Below are 19,324 nucleotides of genomic sequence, written 5' to 3' on the forward strand. Positions count from 1 at the left end.
TGAGAATTTGTGCAATATGATTCTGACCAAAATGAGAAAGAGGGAACGACATTAGAGTAGACACAAGAGGGTCTTGAGACCGCCACCATGACAGCACCAGCTCCCACAGCAGTCCTCGAGTCATCTTTGGGTCCCACCTCTTCAGCAGCCCCTGAGATTGCTACTGAGCCGGTCTCCACAACTTCCCCACCTGCCGCCAGAGTCACCCCCACATCTACAACACTTCCTAGGGGTGTAATGATTTCATTCAACAGGAAAACATTCCATGACTCCTATGTAAAGGTTGACAGAGTTGATCGACAGATTGCTAGCTTATTAGAGGAGTTGGAAGGGGTTATATCACGGACAGTCCGGAAGGAGATGGAGCTGCTACAGGAGTCCCTCACCCAATCACACCGTCAAATTCACTCTAAAATTGATGGCATTGAAAGGAGAGTCCTTGAGTTGGAAAAGGTGTCGTCAGCAGCTGAGATGAAAATAGTGAAGAAGGATATTACACAGTTGAAGGACGATGTCGTTGCGCTTCAAGTGAAGAAGAGGGAGGGAGTGTTTGCAGATCCCCCTCAACCACCAATGCCGATTGATTTGGCCTCATTGGTACCAGTGGTGCGACTGTCGAGAGAGGAGCCCTTAGCTCAAGATAGAGGCAAGAGGCCGAGATCTAGGGAAGATAGTGAGGGGCTAGACCCAATTGATCTAGAAGAGCGCCAAATGAAGAAAGCCACACGGCTATATCTTGTTGACTACCACTGCACGGGGGCATTGAGCAGCATAGATCCCCCTGTTGAGCAGACGGTACCCAGCATTGTAGTACCTGAGGAGGCTGGGATGACTGTCCTAGCAGAGGACCCACTTTCACAGAGTCAGTCCGAGCCTCCTAGCAGCACTATTGATCCAGCACCCGCCGATACTGATGTGGTGGGGGAACAGGAGGAGGAGCATCGCGCCAAGTGCGCCTCAGGTAGTCCTAACCTTTGTCTTTTCTATGCTTACGTTGATGCACTGAGGGCAGTGCATGATTTTCTTGTTGGGGGTAGGACCACTTGATGTTATCGTAGTGTAAATATGTGTTTAGGAACCTCCTCGGCTTTTCTTTGCCAAGAGTTCTTTTTCTTAAGGGGTTCTATTTTGTTGAAACTGGAATGCTTAGGTTGTTGCTTAGGTTGAGTAGAGTAGTTTTGACTTATTTGGTGGTGTTCAGTAACTGTTGGCATGTTGTTTGTGGTGTGTTGAAAACCCATGTGTAAGAAAAATTCTTGCTTCTTGCTTCAACTCAATCGGGTGAAAGAGGGATTGTGGTGTTGTGGTGAGGAGTTGTGGTGTTGTATAAGTAGGAGTGTGTAACATATGATTGTGGGGAGTGAAAAGTGGAGGGATTTTAGGGATGTGATTAATGTGGTGGAGGGATTGTCGGGATGTGTAGTGTTTGAGTTAGAAGAGGAGAGGAGCGATTTAGTCTTTGATTTTGAAGTTGAAGCAAAAAACCGCGTAAGTATTTATTTAATACCCTAGCCGCCTTTTTATTTAAAACATACCTGTGCATTATCAATCTACGCCCGCATAAATTGTACGGAGCGTAAATTGTGGCGTAAAATCTTGCAACGGTGATTTGATCTGACGATCATTGTTTTACGCTTCCATTTACGAGCCGTAAATATCATATGGTCCATAAATATTAGCGTAAATGACGAACAGAAAGATCTCGTACCTAGCTTATAATCTACGCTTCCATCTACGGACCGTAAAACTTTTACGGATCGTAGTTTCTCGCGTAAATCATCAACAGGGAACCGTCCCTTTGCTACCTCATTCTACGCTTCCATCTACGGTCCGTAAAAGATTTACAGACCGTAGATTCTGGCTTAGATTAACTCCAGTTTCTACACTTTGCATCCTGCACCAAAACAAATGTTACCCTATACACATCCTATCTAAGTTAAAAAAAAATTACACATGGGTTGTCTCCCAAGAAGCGCTTGATTTTACGTCGCAGCACGATGGTGTTACCAATTTACACTTGGTCGGGACTCACCGAGTCATCATCCGTTCCAAGGTGCTTCAACCGATATCGGTTAACAATTCTATCCCCCGAATTCATACCATGGTAATACTTCACCCTCTGCCCGTTAACCTTAAATGTCCGAGTTCTATCCTCGGACTGCAATTCAATTGCTCCATGGGGACACTTACCACTTTAAAAGGACCTGACCATCGTGATTTTAATTTGTCCGGTAGCAACTTCAATCTAGAATTAAATAGCAGGACAGGATCACCCTTGTAGAATTCCCGCTTCAAATTTTTCTTGTCATGATACTGCTTCATCCTTTCTTTGTATAATGCCGCATTTTCATAGGCCTGATAGTGGAACTCATCCATCTCGTTGAGCTGAAACAACCTGAGTTTGGTCGCTTCTTCCCAATTCATATTCAATTTCTTCAATGCCCACATTGCCTTATGTTCAAGTTCAACTGGCAAATGACAAGCTTTACCAAAAACTAGCTTGAAGGGCGAAGTCCCAATCGGAGTCTTGAAGACAGTCCAGTAAGCCCATAGAGCATCATCGAGCTTGCGGGCCCAATTAGTTTTGTTCGCATTCACCGTTTTGGCTAAAATACTCTTTATCTCCCGATTTGAGACTTTAACTTGCCCACTTGTCTAAGCATGATAAGGGGTTACCACTCTATGCTTGACTTCATACTTCTCCATTAGTCCCGCAAAGGCTCTATTGCAAAAGTGAGAACCAGCATCACTGATTATTGCCCTTGGGGTACCAAAACGAGTAAATATGTTCTTTTTGAAGAATCCCATGACACCCCTGGCTTTGTTATTAGGTAAAGCCACCACTTCTACCCATTTAGAAACATAGTCAACAGCCACCAAAATGTATTTCATGCCACCAGAGCTTACAAAGGGTCCCATAAAATCTATCGCCCAAATATCTAACACCTCAACTTCCATTACAAAGTTTATAGACATCTCTTTCCTTCTACCAATATTCCCTTGCCGTTGGCACTAATCATATGAACAAACCATCAATTTAGCATCATGAAAGAGAGTAGGCCAATAGTAACCTCATTCGAAAACCTTTGCAGCAGTCCTCGTACCACTATGATGTCCCCCAACTGGAGAGTCGTGGCAAGCCTTCAAAATCTCTAATACCTCACCCTCTAGAACGCAATGCTGAATAATGTTATCAGCGCAAGTTCTGAATAAGTATGGCTTATCCCAATTGTACTGATGAGAATCGCGCAAAAACTTCCTCTTCTGATAAGATTTGTTCTCGTCAGGAATGATACCAGTCACCAAGTAATTAGCAAAATCTATATACCAAGGTTCCACTTGCCAGGACACCGCCAAAACTTGCTTATTTGGAATGTTTCTTCAATATCAAGTTCCTCTGTTGGCACCCTAGTTTCCTCAAGCCTAGAGAGATAGTCAGTAACCTGATTTTCGGACCCTTTGCGATCTTTGACCTCGAAATCGAACTCTTGTAACAAAAGGACCCAACGAATCAGTCATGGCTTAGCTTTATTCTTTGCCATAAGATACCTCAACGCAGCATGGTCAGTGTATACCACAACCTTGGACCTCAACAAATAGGACTGAAACTTCTCAAAAGCATATACTATAGCAAACAGCTCTTGCTCAGTCACCGTGTAGTTCATTTGCGTCGCACTAAGAGTCCTACTAGCATAGTAGATGGGTGCATAATTTTATTGTGCCTCTGGCCAAGCACAACACCAATCGTGAAGCTGCTCGCATCACATCAACTCAAATGGCAGGGACCAATCAGGAGTAACAATAACAGGAGCAGTAGTGAGGCGCTCCTTCAATTCATCAAATGCCTTTCGACACTTGTCATCAAACAAAAACTTAGCCTCTTTTTCAAGAAGTTTACACATCGGGTTAGCAATCTTGGAGAAATCTTTGATGAAGCGCCTGTAGAACCCAGCATGTCCCAAGAAATCCGGACACCTTTGACTGAGATGGATGGAGGAAGTTTTGCAATCACATCAATACTCGCTTGATCGATCTCAATTCCATTTTCAGAGATTTTATGACCGAGGACGATCTCTTCCTTCATCATAAAGTGGCACTTCTCCCAATTTAGCACGAGATTTGTCTCTTTACATCTTTTCAGCACTTGACCCAGATGGCCAAAACAATCATCAAACGAATTCGTCCATAACAGAGAAATCATTCATAAATACCTCTAAGAAGTCCTCTACCATGTCCAAAAAGATCGACATCATGCACCTCTGAAAAGTGGCTGGTGCATTACACAACCCAAAGGGCATTCGGTTGAATGCAAACGTCTCATAGGGACATGTAAAAGTCGTATTTTCTTGATCTTCTAAGGCAATATTGATCTGATTGTAGCCATAGTATCCATCTAAGAATAAATAGTAAGAGCTCCCAGCCAGCATATCCAGCATCTGATCTATGAACGGCTTGGGTAAGTGGTCTTTACAAGTGGCAGTACTCAGCTTCTTATAGTCCATGCAAACACGCCATCCAGTAATTGTACGAGTGGTAATTAGCTCATTCTTTGCATTAGGCACCATAGTGATACCTCATTTCTTTGGAACACATTGAACAAGACTCACCCACTTGTTGTCTGCAATCGAATACACTACCCCAACATCCAACCACTTTATGATCTCCTTTTGCACGACCTCTTACATGTTCTGGTTCAATCTCCGCTGATGTTCAACACTCGGCTTGCTGTCCTCCTCTAGTTGAATTTTATGCTCACAAATACCCCGAGTGTCTGCTATGGTCCAACCAATAGCACGTCTATACTCACGCAAAATCTCCACTAAACGCTCAATCTGTTCCTCAGTCAGTAATGCTGAAACGATCATTGGCAATGTCTTGTTTGAACCAAGGAACTCGTATGTTAAGTGTGATGGGAGTTTTTTAAGCTCAACTTTGGTGGCTCAACAATAGAAGGCTTAGCTGGTGGAGTAGTTCTATTTGCAAGGTCAAGATCAAGCTTTCTTGGGTGGTAAGTGTAAGAACCCAGACCCTCAAGATTTCTAAGTGTGAATTTTAGCTTGAGTCTGTGTCTTTCTTGGGTCACGTGGTGACTGGTGACAGCATTAAGGTAGATCCTCAGAAAATCTCAGCGGTTAAGGATTGGCCTAGACTAACAAGTGCGATTGAAATTCGTAGTTTCTTGGGTTTGACAAATTATTACAGAAAGTTTGTGGAAGGCTTCTCGTTAATAGCCTCTCCATTGACTAAATTGACACAGACTACTGAGTTTCAGTTGTCTGAAGCTTGTGAAAAGAGTTTCCAAGAGCTTAAGACAAGGTTGACTTCGGCTCCTATTTTGACTTTACCTTCTGGGTCTGGTGGATATATGGTGTATTGTGATGCTTCTAGAATTGATTTGGGTTGTGTATTGATGCAGAACGGTAAGGTGATTACTTATGCTCACGACAACTGAATAAGCATGAGAAGAACTACTCGACTTATGACTTGGAATTAGCGGCAGTGGTATTTGCTTTGAAAATTTGGCGTCATTATTTGTATGGTGAGCATTGCGATGTTTTTACTGACCATAAAAGCTTGCAATATATCTTTAAGCAGCGAGAGTTGAATCTCAGACAGCGGAGGTAGTTGGAGTTGTTAAAAGACTACGACTTGAATATTTTGTATCATCCTGGTAAGGCTAATGTGGTTGCTGATGCTTTGAGTAGAAAATCTATAGGCACGTTGACTTATTTGCGTGCACGTGACATGCCCATAGGGGAGGAAATTCGAAGACTTGCTAGTCTTGGGGTCAGACTTGATGAAACTGAAGGTGGAGAGTTAGTGCGAATCACGCCATCACGATCTGACATTATAGAAAGGATAAAAGCAATATGATGATGAAATTCTGGCAAAGCTGAGAGATGGAGTGGAAAGGGGTGAGTACACTTCATTTACGGTTGGTACTGGTGATAGTGTTCTGAGGCTGCAAGGACGATTGTGTGTTCCTAATGTTGATGGTCTTCGACAAAAATTAATGATGGAGGCTCATAGTTCTAAGTATTCGGTGCATCCGGGATCCACCAAAATGTATAAAGACTTGAAGCAGCGCTATTGGTGGAAAAGCATGAAAGCTGATATTTCTAACTTTGTGGCTTAGTGTTTAAATTGTTAACAGGCGAAAGCTGAACATCAAAGGCCTAGAGGCCTGGCTCAGAATATCGAGATTCCGCAGTGGAAGTGGGAGGAGATCAACATGGATTTCGTTGTGGATTTACCCCACACAAAGGCCAAGTTTGATTCGATTTGGGTGATAGTGGATAGACTCACAAAGTCTGCCCACTTTCTCCATATGAAGACGTCATATACCGCGGCGCAGTACGCCAAGCTATATCTAAAGGAGATAGTTAGATTACATGGGATTCCGACATCCATCATATCGGACAGAGGTACGAAATTCACTGCTCATTTTTGGACATCCTTTCAAGAAGGTTTGGGAACTAGAGTGAAATTGAGCACTGCTTTTTATCTTCAAACTGACAGGCAGGCAGAGAGAACTATTCAGACGTTGGAAGATATGCTGAGAGCCTGTGTTATAGATTTTGGAGGAAATTGGGATGAACATTTACCTCTTGTGGAATTCGTGTACAACAACAGTTACCAAGCGAGTATTCAAATGGCTCCTTATGAGGATCTTTATGGGAGACACTATCGATCTCTAATTGGTTAGTTTAAACCAACTGAAGTAGAGTTATTGGGTCCTGACTCAGTTCATGAAGAAATTGAGAAAGTTAATCTTATTGTACAATGACTTAAGACAGCTCAGAGTAGACAGAAGTCTTATACGGATATGAGGCGACGAGAGCTAGAGTTTTCTGTTGGTGACAAGGTGTTCTTGAAAGTGTCGTCGATGAAGGGAGTAATGCGGTTTGGTAAAAAAAGAAAGCTTAGTCCTCGTTTCATTAGCCCTTATGATATTGTTAGGAAAATTGGGACGGTAGCTTATGAATTGAAGTTTCCATCTGATAGGGCCATGGTGCATCCTGTGTTTTGCATTTTGATGTTGAGGTTGTACAAGCCTGATCCTTCCCATGTGTTGAACCATGAAGAGATTGAAATTAATGAAGGGCTATCTTATGAGGAGGAAGCGGTTCAGATTCTAGATCGTCAAGTTAGAAGCTTGAGGACAAAAAATGTAGCTTCAGTTCAAGTGTTGTGGCGAAACCATGACACAGAAGAAGCAACTTAGGAAGCAGAGGAGGACATGAAGAAGAGATATCCTCACTTGTTCCCTATGGCAGGTATGAGCTAGCGTTTTAATTATTCATAGATGAATCGTTGTGTTTGTTCGAAACAACTTGTGGTTTAGTGAATTCTTTTGAGGCTATGATTCTCATTCGAGGAGGAATGATCTTAAAAGGGGGATAATTATTTGGGCCCACTCGTTATCAATGGGATCAGGGGTACTTCCAGCAAGAAATATATCGAAGAGTTAGTGCTGGGCTAGCAGAAAATCAAAGTTTCTCAGAAGCCTGGTCTAAAATTCCTGAAAAATTAGCTTTTTATGATTACATCGGCAATAATCTGGCAAAATGAGGATTATTCAGAACAGGTTCAATGGATAACGGGGATGGAATAGCGGTTGGATGGTTAGGACACCCTATCTTTAGAGATAAAGAAGGGCGTGAACTTTTTGTACGTCGTATGCCTACCTTTTTTGAAACATTTCCGATCGTTTTGGTAGACGGCGATGGAATTGTTAGAGCTGATGTTCCTTTTAGAAAGGTAGAATCGAAGATACGTCATTAGTCCGATCCTTTGTAGGAACTACCCGTAATAACGAACTTGGAAAATGGATCTGTTTATCATAAAGAGATTCGTCGTTCCTGACCTTGCTTCACCTTAATTGTTATTTGAACAAGTAAAAGTTCTGTCTTGTTCTGAGTAGGGATAGCATTTCTCTTCTGCATGTCCATGGAGTTTTGAAAAATCCAAACATCTCAGAGATAGATAGAGAGGTAGGAATATCTCGAACGAACCGCACTCATTCGTATACGTCAGGAGTCCATTGATGAGAAGGGGTTGGGGAAAGCTTGAAATGACACTCTGTAAATCCGAGTTAAGTGCGAAAGTGTCTTGGAGAATTGGACTTCATTGTTTTTTGGGTTAAAATGTAAAATACGGCCCGTATTTTGAAATACTGTCCATATTCCTTGGGCGTATTTCACCACTTTCCTAGGGTGTTCACCGTTTTACTAATGATAAAATACAGCCAGAGTTTACGACCCGTATTTTGAAATACAGTCCGTATTTCTAGGCGTATTTCACCCGTTCCCTAGACTGTTCACTATTTTTCTAATGATAAAATACGGCCAGAGTTTACGGCCCGTATCTTGAAATACGGTCCGTATTTCTGGCCGTATTTCACCAGCCGACAGTTGTGTATATAAATAGTGGGTTCAGTTAATTTTTACCAATTATTCTCATTCTCATAAACCCTAAGGACGAAATCTTTTCTCCAAGTCTCCAAACCCTAAGGTAAGGACATCTTTAACATTATTAATCAATCCTAGCATTAAACCCATGATTTTTAACATAATTCTTGAATGAAAAATCTAGGGTTTGCAAAGTAATCCTTCTCAAAGTGACTCAAGCTAGGGTTTTGGGTGTTCTTCATTGTAAAAGTAAATTATTGAATTACATAAGGCTTAATTAAGGTATGTCTTTGTTGAATTACATAAGGCTTAATTAAGGTATGTCTCTTTTTGAAAACCTTATTTTGGAATGTATGTCTCCCTTCCCAAAAGTTCTTTATTGAATAAAAAGGTGAACTTTCCATACTTTTGAAACCCTATTTCATGCTTTGATTATGGTTAATGTGTGTGAGGGGACAACCCCACATTAAACCTTGATTGTATTATACTCTATACATGTATACGTAATTTTAATTGTTTTCCTCTATAAGAGATGGTTAAGGGTTGGTAATGGTGTTTTATGATGAACTATGACAATTGAACCTTGTTTAAGGAAGTGGAAACATTTTCAAGATTATCAATGAAACGATGTATCTTTGTAATGACATAATGAACTTAAATGCTAATTGATGATGTGACTACCTTGAGATTGTGATTCGGCTTCTATGCTATGAACTTTGTTGTTGTGTTTAGCCTAGCTACTGGGGAGGAAGGGTAGTCACTATGGATCCTAGTGTGGTAATTGCCTAGCCATTCGAGAGAAAGAGTGGCCACTACCAGGTTCGCTACCCGGAGTGCGGTTATGCCTAGCTATTCCGGAGGAAGGATAGCCACCGTGAAGTACATATTCCGATGTGGTGCGTTGTGACAAGGGAACCTCTACGGTCATCCCTTCGATGTGCTTGATTTTTGGGCCGGTATTGGCATGTGTGATATTCTTATTCTTTCATGGAACTGTTGCTGACAATCATGATCAATTTAAAAGGGATATTTGAAAGCTGTAACTTGACAAGAGGCTGCTTAATCGGTTTTGATAATGCTTATTGAGATACACCAGTTGAATAACTGGTTCTTTACGTTGATTTCATACGGCTTTCAGAACTGACTTCTTTACGTGTTATTGTACTTTATTTTTATATTAATTGTTGTCCCCGAGGCACTCACTGAGTACAAAGTACTCAGGCATACCATTGTTGTTTTTGATGGTATGTTAGGTAACAGAGAAGAGCAGGTTGTTGACGCTTCAGGCGCTTAGGAAGGACTTGCTGTTGCCGCTGACTTGGTGAGCCCACATGCTCATTCGGGGGACACCCTGATTTCATTTATTTATTATTTAGCATTTTAGTAGGCTGCGTCCCGATGTGTTAGACAATCATTCTTTATCTTAGAAGCTCCATAGTATACATTCTTGTGGGTAGTTGTCGAGTTGTTTAACTCTTGGGCATGTGATTTGTTTTAACTAAGCTTTATAATATTATAAATACTTTCGCTAATTTTATCCTTACATCATGGCTCGTTTGAATTGTTTTTATAAGTTGTTGGAGGCGAATGTTGAACCTGGCGGGTTCAAGTGTTGTTATTGCATCGTTTAGGTTCTTCCGATATTGTTCATGACGTCGGATGTCGGTGACATCTAGGGTGGGTTTTGGGGCGTGACAATATTGATGCAGCACGGTAAAGTTATTGCTTATGCTTCAAGACAATTGCGGAAACATGAGCAAAACTATCCAACCCATGATCTAGAGTTAGTTGTTGTGATTCATGCATTGATGATGTGGAGGCATCATTTATATGGTGTTCAAGTTGATATTTATACAGATCATAAGAGTCCTCAGTATATTTTCAAGCAAAAAGAGTTGAATTTACGGCAAAAGCGATGGTTGGAGCGGTTGAAAGATTATGATGTTAGCATTCTATATCATCCAGGGAAAGTGAACGTCGTAGCTGATGCTCTTAGCCGTAGATATATGGGTAGTTTATGTGATGTTCAGCCAGAGAAGAGAGAGTTAGCTAGTGAGCTTCAGTAGTTAGCTAGCCTAGGAGTTCGGTTAATGGACTCGGGCAATATGGACTTACTATTCAGAAGTCAACTGTTTCGTCATTAGTAGTTGAGGTGAAAGAGCGCCAGTATGAGGATTCCATGTTGGTTCATTATAGGGATGTAGCGGTTCGATATTTTTTCCGATTCGTATTTGATCTTGCCTCATTTAAAAAGAAAAGTGTCCCGGAGAAGTACGGTTGTCAAACGTACCGGGAAAAAGGAAAAATATATCTCTACGTGATGGTGCTCTAAATGGACTTTATTTTTTTAGAGTCGCCACTTAATTTTTAGGAAATTAGGAAAACCAGTTCGAAAAGGGTTCATTTAAAACAGTTAAATTTTAAAAGAATCTTAATCTAATAAAAGTTCGGGTAAGGGTTCTGGCGATCCCCAAGGGATGGTGTTAGGCACCCAGTATTAAGAATCCGTAAAATACGATTGACCTATGAGTTCTAATAGTATGCCTTTGTAGATATAAATTGCTCGTGACAAAAATAGTTTTTGTTTCATATTTCCGCAAATAGAAATTAGTCATTCATGCCAAAAAACACTCCTTTACAAGAAACGAAAAATGGTAGAGTTTTGCCCAAAATCGGGCGTTTTTTGGATTTCGGACTAGAACACCTAGGTTAAAACCCGAAGGAGTTAACCCAAGTAGAAGACTACGTAATCCCACTCGAGTTTAGAAAAAGGTTTTTTAGAAAAAATGTTTTTAAGTATAGAAAATAGTTTTTGAAAATAGTTTTTATAGGCATACTAATATACTCCATAGGTTAGCCATATTTTTAGAACTTTTATCCAATTCTTGATTTTAATCTTTACAAAAAGTCTCAAAGTTAACTCATTAGCCTTTTTAATAGTCAAAACAGTTCACCCAAAATGATAATCCAAGTTTAACAAAACATCTTTTTCAACTCAAGTTTTAAATCAATCATAGTAGTCTTAAAGTTTGCCTATAAGTTCAAAATCATATCAAAGGTATCCAAAATCCTCAAAATCATTAGCAATCCTAAATTTTCCTAAATGATTTTTTTTTTAATTTTGAAAATCAATTTTAGCAACTCTTAGGTGTGATAATCTCATTCAGGGTTCCAATAAGCATACATATAATCAATTAAATAATATAAAGAGTAGGGAATTGGGCCGACCAAGCCCAATAGAAAAATGCATAAATAAATATTTCCGCTCCAAATTATGCTCCAATACCTTAGTTCTTCCATGATAGGGGTTGACTCGATCTAGAAATGTTAGTGGGCATCGAAAGATCCACCAACAAATTGGGGAGGTCACAAAAGATAGGTGTACAAAACATTAGTAATAGGTCGAGGTCAATTATTTAATTTACAAAGCAAAAACAAATGAATTACAATACTTTTAAACCAAGCCCATAATTATCATACTTATAAATAAAAGGACAATTTATGCAAAAGGCCCAATAGTTGCTATGAATTAGTAACAAACTCACAAAAACTAAGGTTTTTTTAATTATATATATATATATATATATATCAAAAGCTAACAAGAATGAATAAATCATACTAAACCTATCAACACAATGTCAAAATTCTAACTTAAGATACTATTTTTCTTATTTTTATCAATTTTAATTAACTTAAAATCACTTAACATTGTCAAAAATAGTAATAAATCCATAGGATACTCACTTAATCATGTAAACAAAGGTAGGCAAGCACATAGTCCTTTTCAACTACACACGCATCATAAATAATATACAATCTAGCACATAGTCCTTTTCAACTACACAAGCATCATAAATAATATATAATCATAACTCAAAATGAAATCAGGGATGAGATCTCTTTTTCTTATTTTTATCGATTTAACTAACCTAAAATCACTTAATATTGTCTAAATCAAACTTCTAATTCATTTTCATTTTTTCAAATAATAATAAATCCATAGGATACTCACTTAATCATGTAAACAAAGTTAGGCTAGCACCTAATCCCTTTCAACTGCACAAGCATCATAAACAATATATAATCATAACTTAAAATGAAATGAAGGATGAATTTTTTTATTTTTTTTTATCAATTTAACTAACCTAAATCACTTAACATTGTCTAAATCAAACTTCTAATTTATTTTCATTTTTTAGAATGGTATCAAATTCACATAATATCCACTTAATCATCAAGCAAGACTAAGCGAGCAAAGAGTTATTTTTTTTCTAACACAAGTATCATAACACATATATAATCATAACTAGAAATGAAATAAAGGATATCAATTTAACTAACCTAAAATCACTTAACATTGTCTAAATCAAACTTCTAATTTATTTTCATTTTTTCAAATGGTATCAAATTCACATAATATCCACTTAATCATCAAACAAGACTAAGCTAGCAAGTAATTATTTTTAACTAACACAAGTTTCATAATAAATATATAATCATAACCAGAAATGAAATAACAGATAGAATGAGAGGTTACCTTTTGATGGGGCAACCTAAAGATCAAAATGAGGATTGGTTCAATCTACTTCAAGCACCAAACACTTTACAAATCTTTAAACCCCTTTTTCTTTTATTTTTTTTTCTCTTTTTCTATATCTATATCTTATATTTGTATCTTTTGTTGCTAAGCTTTGAATATATAAATCAAACTTTAGCTTTTAGGATGCCAAATTTGAACTCTTTTTTTTTTTTTTTTTTTGGTTTTCTCTTTTTTTTTTCTTTTTTTGTTTTTTTTTTCCTCTTTTTTTCCCAAAAATAGAAGAAGAAGAAGATTCCCCCCCCCCCCCCCCCCCCCCTTTTCTTTCTCGCAAAAATGTCCCCCCAAGAAAAAAAGTGATCTCTTTTTCTTAATGTCCATCCCTTCTATTTGAAGGCAAGCCAATTTACAATTTCATGGACAAAAATAGGCCATGTGGCCATAGCTTTTCCCTCCAAAATCCTTATTTAAATTTTGAAAAATCATCCAACTAAGAAATTAGAATTCTATGGACCAAAATAGGCCACTTTGCCGTACTTTTCCCCCCAAAACCCTTATTCAAATTTCCAAAATCATCCAACTAAGCATTTAGAATTCTATGAACAAAAATAGGCCACTTGGCCATACTTTTCCCTCCAAAATCCTTATTCAAATTTTTAAAATCATCCAACTAAGCATTTAGAAATCTATGGAGCTATACTTTTCCCCCCAAAAGACCTTATCCAGATTGTACCAACAAAGGTACAAGTGGATAAAATCCCCTTCTTATTTTTTATAAAAATGTAGCATAGTTTTTATATAGTTTTAGGTTAATTAGTCTAATACGCCCCTTGTAAAATAATATTTTGACAAAATAAAAATATAACGACCCGTTTGGTCATTATAATCTCTTCGGCGTTTTCGCCCGTTTCTGAGCATTGATTAGCTCACTTTTGACCCAAGGGGACCGTTGAAACGCTTTTCGAGGACTCTACACCGAATTCGGGCAACTTTTGTGAAATATAGGCTTAAAGCGAAAAATTGTTTGACCCAAAGTTGACTTTTGGGCAAACAGACCTTTTTCAGAATTCCGTCGATTCCGAGAGGTCCGGATGGTCGTTTAGAACTCGTATGTGCATTTAGTTCGGTTCCCAATGTATTCGGATGCATTTCGGGACTTGGGATGGGAAATTGAAATTAAGGCTGCTGACTCGGTCAACGAGACCTCCGTTGGAAATTTTGAGACCATGAGCGCGTTCGCAGCGTATTTTTGTGTACGTCTCTGTGTTTGGTTTGTGAGCAGATGGCCTAGGGACTAACCCGGGATTTTGATTGAAGACTTAGAAAATTTAAGAGATTCTGGTATCTGGTGACCGCAACAGCGGCACTGCTGTGGCGGTGTGTTGGCCGCTGGGGCGGCCATAGGAATTATTGGGAATGTGGTGGCCTCCCAGCCACCGTAGTGGCACCGCTGTAACGGCCCCAATACCATTGTGGCAGTGACGGGCTAGTGTTTTCATTTAAGTGTGTCTTAAATAAGCCTTAGACCCTCATTATTTCCCATTTCGATATTTGAGCTTGAAGAAACTGCTCTTAAGGATATTTGGAGAAGAATCTTGGACGTAAATCTTGCCCATTTCTTCATTCTTCCTTAAACCCATTATCATGTTAGATTCCTCTTTTCCCTTAATAAACCTATGGTGATAAGAGTTGAAAAAGGGTTTGGAAGAACATTGTTCCTAAAATTATTAATGATAAAATTGGTGATGTTATGCTAGATATTGACTAATCTAAGCTTATTAATTATATACCTTCCACTTCTAACATTGAATTTCGGGATTGAACACTTAGGGTTTATACCCAAATTGGGGGTTTTGCTTGAAATCAGAAATTAGGCTAATCCTTGGGCTAAATCAACAATTAATGGTTGGATTATGATTGCCTAGTACTTAATTTGGTATTTTGCCCGCGAATTTCCCGTTTTGCCCTTGTGGGCCCGTTTTCCCAATTTCTAGGGTTAAAATGGACCGAATTGAAATAGTAACAATATTAGCATTGTTTTTTATGATTTCTAATATAGAATTCAATTATGCTTAGACTACTTTCGTTCCGAGTTCAGCGGAAGGGCAAAGCAAATAAGTGAGTTGTTCGTGTTGCGGTTCGACAGTCCAGGTAGGTTATGACTTACCTTTGGTGAGACTTCGTATAGCAAAGCACATATTTAGATATGATGTCGGAGACAGCATGTGAACCTTCAGGTATGAAGTCGGGTTGTATATTGCCTTAGGTTGGGCCCTGTTGTGTGTTGGGACTAGCCACCCCGTTATGTGTGTTTGATTGTTCTATTGTGATGGTTTGATGCCATGAGTAGTTGGTAGATATCGGAATCTGTGTTATTATCTTGACTGAGATAGGATTGATATGCCGTTGTTGGTATTTGAACTATGATACATTGTTGGCGTACCCGTGGTTGATACTTGTGATATTGATATACTGTTGGCATACCGCTGTCGGTATTGTGATATGATACATTGATGGCGTACCCCTTCGTTGGTACTTGTTCTATTGAACTTGATTATGGATAATTGATATACGCATTGTACGTATTCTCAAACATTCATGATGCATGGCCGATACCCGGTGATGATCCGATATCGTTGATTGAATAAACTGATATTTCAGTAAACTCTTACTTGAGTGATTGTGAAAAGGCCGATGTCCGAAGATCAATTCCGGAATCGTTGATTGTATGAAATTGACATTTGATAAACTTTTTTACTTGAGTGATTGTGAGAAGGCCGATGTTCGAGGTTCAATTCCGGAATCGATGATTGTGTGAGACTGATATTTGATAGACTCTTTTACTTGAGTGATTGTGAGATGGCCGATGTCCGATGATCTATTCCGACATTGTTGTTACGTGGCCGATTCCAATGATATCCCGGAATCGTTGTTAGTGCATGGATTCCGCGCGTTCCCCAGGGTAGTGCCGGTGAGGCTCCCCCTATGAGCAATTAGCTAGGGTCCCGTCTGTCTGTTGGGGGCAAAGATCCGGGATAGGTGTCACTTAGACTTCGTGAGTCACGCTGGGTTGTGCTACCCAGACGCCAATATTTCCGTCCGGAGTACATGTGTACACCTTATTTGCAAGACATTACATTTCATTCATTCCATCATTGCACTTAATATTGTCTAAATCAAACTTCTAATTTATTTTCATTTTTTCAAATAGTAATAAATCAATAGGATACTCACTTAATCATGTAAACAAAGTTAGGCTAGCACCTAATCCTTTTCAACTACACAAGCATCATAAACAATATATAATCATAATTTAAAATGAAATAAAGGATGAAATTTTTTCTTTTTTTAAATCAATTTAACTAACCTAAAATCACTTAACATTGTCTAAATCAAACTTCTAATTTATTTTCATTTTTTTAGAATGGTATCAAATTCACATAATATCCACTTAATCATCAAGCAACACTAAGCTAGCAAAGAATTATTTTTAACTAACACAAGTATCATAATAAATATATAATCATAACTAGAAATGAAATAAAGGATATCAATTTAACTAACCTAAAATCACTTAACATTGTCTAAATCAAACTTCTAATTTATTTTCATTTTTTCAAACGGTATCAATCTCACATAATATCCACTTAATCATCAAACAAGACTAAGCTAGCAAATAATTATTTTTAAGTTTTAACTAACACAAGTTTCATAATAAATATATAATCATAACCAGAAATGAAATAACGGATAGAATGAGAGGTTACCTTTTGATAGGGCAACCTAAAGATCAAAATGAGAATTAGTTCAATCTACTTCAAGCACCAAACACTTCACAAATCTTTAAACCCCCTTTTCTTTTAATTTCTTTTTTTCTCTTTTTTCTATATGTATATCTTATATTTGTATCTTTTGTTGCTAAGCTTTGAATATATAAATCAAACTTTAGCTTTTAGGATTCCAAATTTGAACTTTTTTTTTGTTTTTCTCTTTTTTCTTTTTTTTTTCTTTTTTCTTTTTCTCTTTTTTTTCTCTCTTTTCCCAAAAATAGAAGAAGAAGATTCCCCCTTTTTTTTTCTCTCTCAAAAATGTCCCCCCATGAAAAAAAAAATATCTATTTTTCTTAATGTCCATCCCTTCTATTTGTAGGCAAGCCAATTTAGAATTCCATGGACAAAAATAGGCCATGTGGCCATAGTTTTTCCCCCCAAAATCATTATTCAAATTTTCAATAATCATCCAACTAAGCAATTAAAATTCTATGGACAAAAATAGGCCACTTGGCCATACTTTTCCCCCCAAACCCCTTATTCAAATTTCCAAAATCATCCAACTAAGCATTTAGAATTCTATGAACAAAAATAGGCCACTTGACCGTACTTTCCCCCCCCCCCCCCCCCCCCAACAAAAAGACCTTATCCAGATAGCACCAACAAAGGTACAAATGGATAAAATCCCCTTCTCATTTTTTATACAAAATTAGCATAGTTTTTATATAGTTTTAGGTTAATTAGTCTAATACGCCCCTCGTAAAATAATATTTTGATGAAATAAAAATTATAATACGTCGTTTTAAAATACGAGCTTCAAAACGAGCCCAATATTGATATATTTCCGAGCAATATTTAAAAATGTTTAAAAATGCGGTCAAAATGAGTCGTAATTCATACATCATTTTTAATTAACAATTTTCCCAAGCTAGATGGAGCGGGATATGTATCTTCTTTTCAAATCACATTTGTGAAAGCAAATAACTCGTAATTTCTTGTAATTGTTAATTTTTATGAGAATAATAATTAAACGTCAATTTTTGCAATTTTCTCTGGATTTTTAAATTTTAAATTTTAAAGGTGCGTCCTTGCTCCGTCTTTGACTCGAGAGTTTTGAAAATTAAAATACGTGTTTTATGAGGTGAAACAGGTACACTTCCTCAAAACAAAAAGTCATCCTTTGAGATCTCTGCAGATGAAGTTCTCAGACGTCGAGGCAGATTGTGTGTTCCTGATGTTGTTGGATTACGTCGCCAGATTTTGGAGGAGGCCCATTGTTCCCGTCATTCTATTCATCCGGGAGTGACGAAAATGTATCATGATCTTAAATCCATAAATTGGTGGGATGAAATGAGGAAAGACATAGAAGAGTTTGTAGCACAATCTCCTAACTGTCAGCATGTAAAGTTCGAGCATCAGAAGCCTGGGGGGATTGCTGCAAGCTATGGAGATTCTGACTTGGAAACGGAAAATAATTAATATGGATTTCATTACAGGCTTGCCTCGTTCTCAGCGTAAGTATGATTCCATATGGGTAATCGTGGATAGACTTACAAAATCTGCTCATTTCATGCCTGTCAGAACTACCTACTCAGCTGAAGATTATGCAAAGTTTTATATCAAAGAGATAGTACGACTCCATGGCGTTCTAGTATCTATTATTTCTAATAGAGGAGTATAGTTTACAATTAATTTCTAGAAGTCTTTCCAAGAAGGTTTGGGGACTCAAGTGAGTCTTAGCACAACATTTCATCCGCAGACTGATGGACAAGCTGAGCGCATTATTCAGACTCTCAAAGATATGTTAAGGGAATGTGTGCTAGACTCCGGAGGCAGCTAGGATGATCATTTACCACTTATTGAGTTCGCATCCAATAATAGCTATCACTCCAGTATTCAGATGGCCCCATGTGAAGCTTTATATGGGCGAATGTGTAGATCACCAATCAGATGGTTCGAAGTAGGAGAGACAAAATTAGTAGGGCTAGATTTGATCCAGCAAGCAGTGGAAAAGATCAAGCTTATTTAGGACCGATTATTGACAGCCCAAAGTCGACAGAAGTCTTATACAGATAATCGCAGACGAGATTTAGAATTCCAAGATGGTGACTGGGTATTCTTGAAGGTATCACGGATGAAAGGCGTTATGAGATTTGGTAAGAAGGGTAAGCTTAGCCCTCGATACATTGGACCCTACGGGATTATACGCAAAGTGGGCTCGGTAGCCTATGAATTAGATCTACCTTCAGACTTGGATTCAGTTCACCCATTTTTCCATGTGTCAATGCTTCGTAAGTGTATTACAGATCCTTCCAGAGTTGTACCTGTAACTGATGTTCAAATTACCGAGCAATTATCCTATAAAGATGTTCCCATTGCTATCCTAAATAGACAAGTTCGGGGATTAAGGACTAAAGATGTAGCTTTAGTTAAGGTTCTATGGAGGAACAGGAAAAATGAATAAATGACTTGGGAAGCTGAAGAAAATATGAAGTCCAGGTATCCACATTTGTTTCTACTCCCAGAGGAGGTTCAGATAGAGCCACCATTGTCTTCAGGTGCGTAATGCTTTCTTTTTATAATTTCTTGGTCATGTGAGGCCAATA

General features: G+C 38.3%; 1 protein-coding gene across 1 annotated transcript; it reads right to left on the reverse strand.

Annotated features, from left to right (window-relative positions):
- Window positions 1-2,655: 2,655 nt before the first annotated feature.
- On the reverse strand, window positions 2,656-4,565 carry LOC132601646 (uncharacterized). Its single transcript, XM_060314723.1, has 3 exons — window positions 4,283-4,565; window positions 3,160-3,320; window positions 2,656-3,012 (listed from the first exon to the last, which is right to left on the reverse strand). The coding sequence occupies exons 1-3, from the start codon at window positions 4,563-4,565 to the stop codon at window positions 2,656-2,658; spliced, it is 801 nt and encodes a 266-aa protein (XP_060170706.1).
- Window positions 4,566-19,324: the final 14,759 nt, after the last annotated feature.

This window comes from Lycium barbarum, chromosome 7, assembly GCF_019175385.1.
Source record: "Lycium barbarum isolate Lr01 chromosome 7, ASM1917538v2, whole genome shotgun sequence".
Classification (NCBI taxonomy): Eukaryota; Viridiplantae; Streptophyta; class Magnoliopsida; order Solanales; family Solanaceae; genus Lycium; species Lycium barbarum.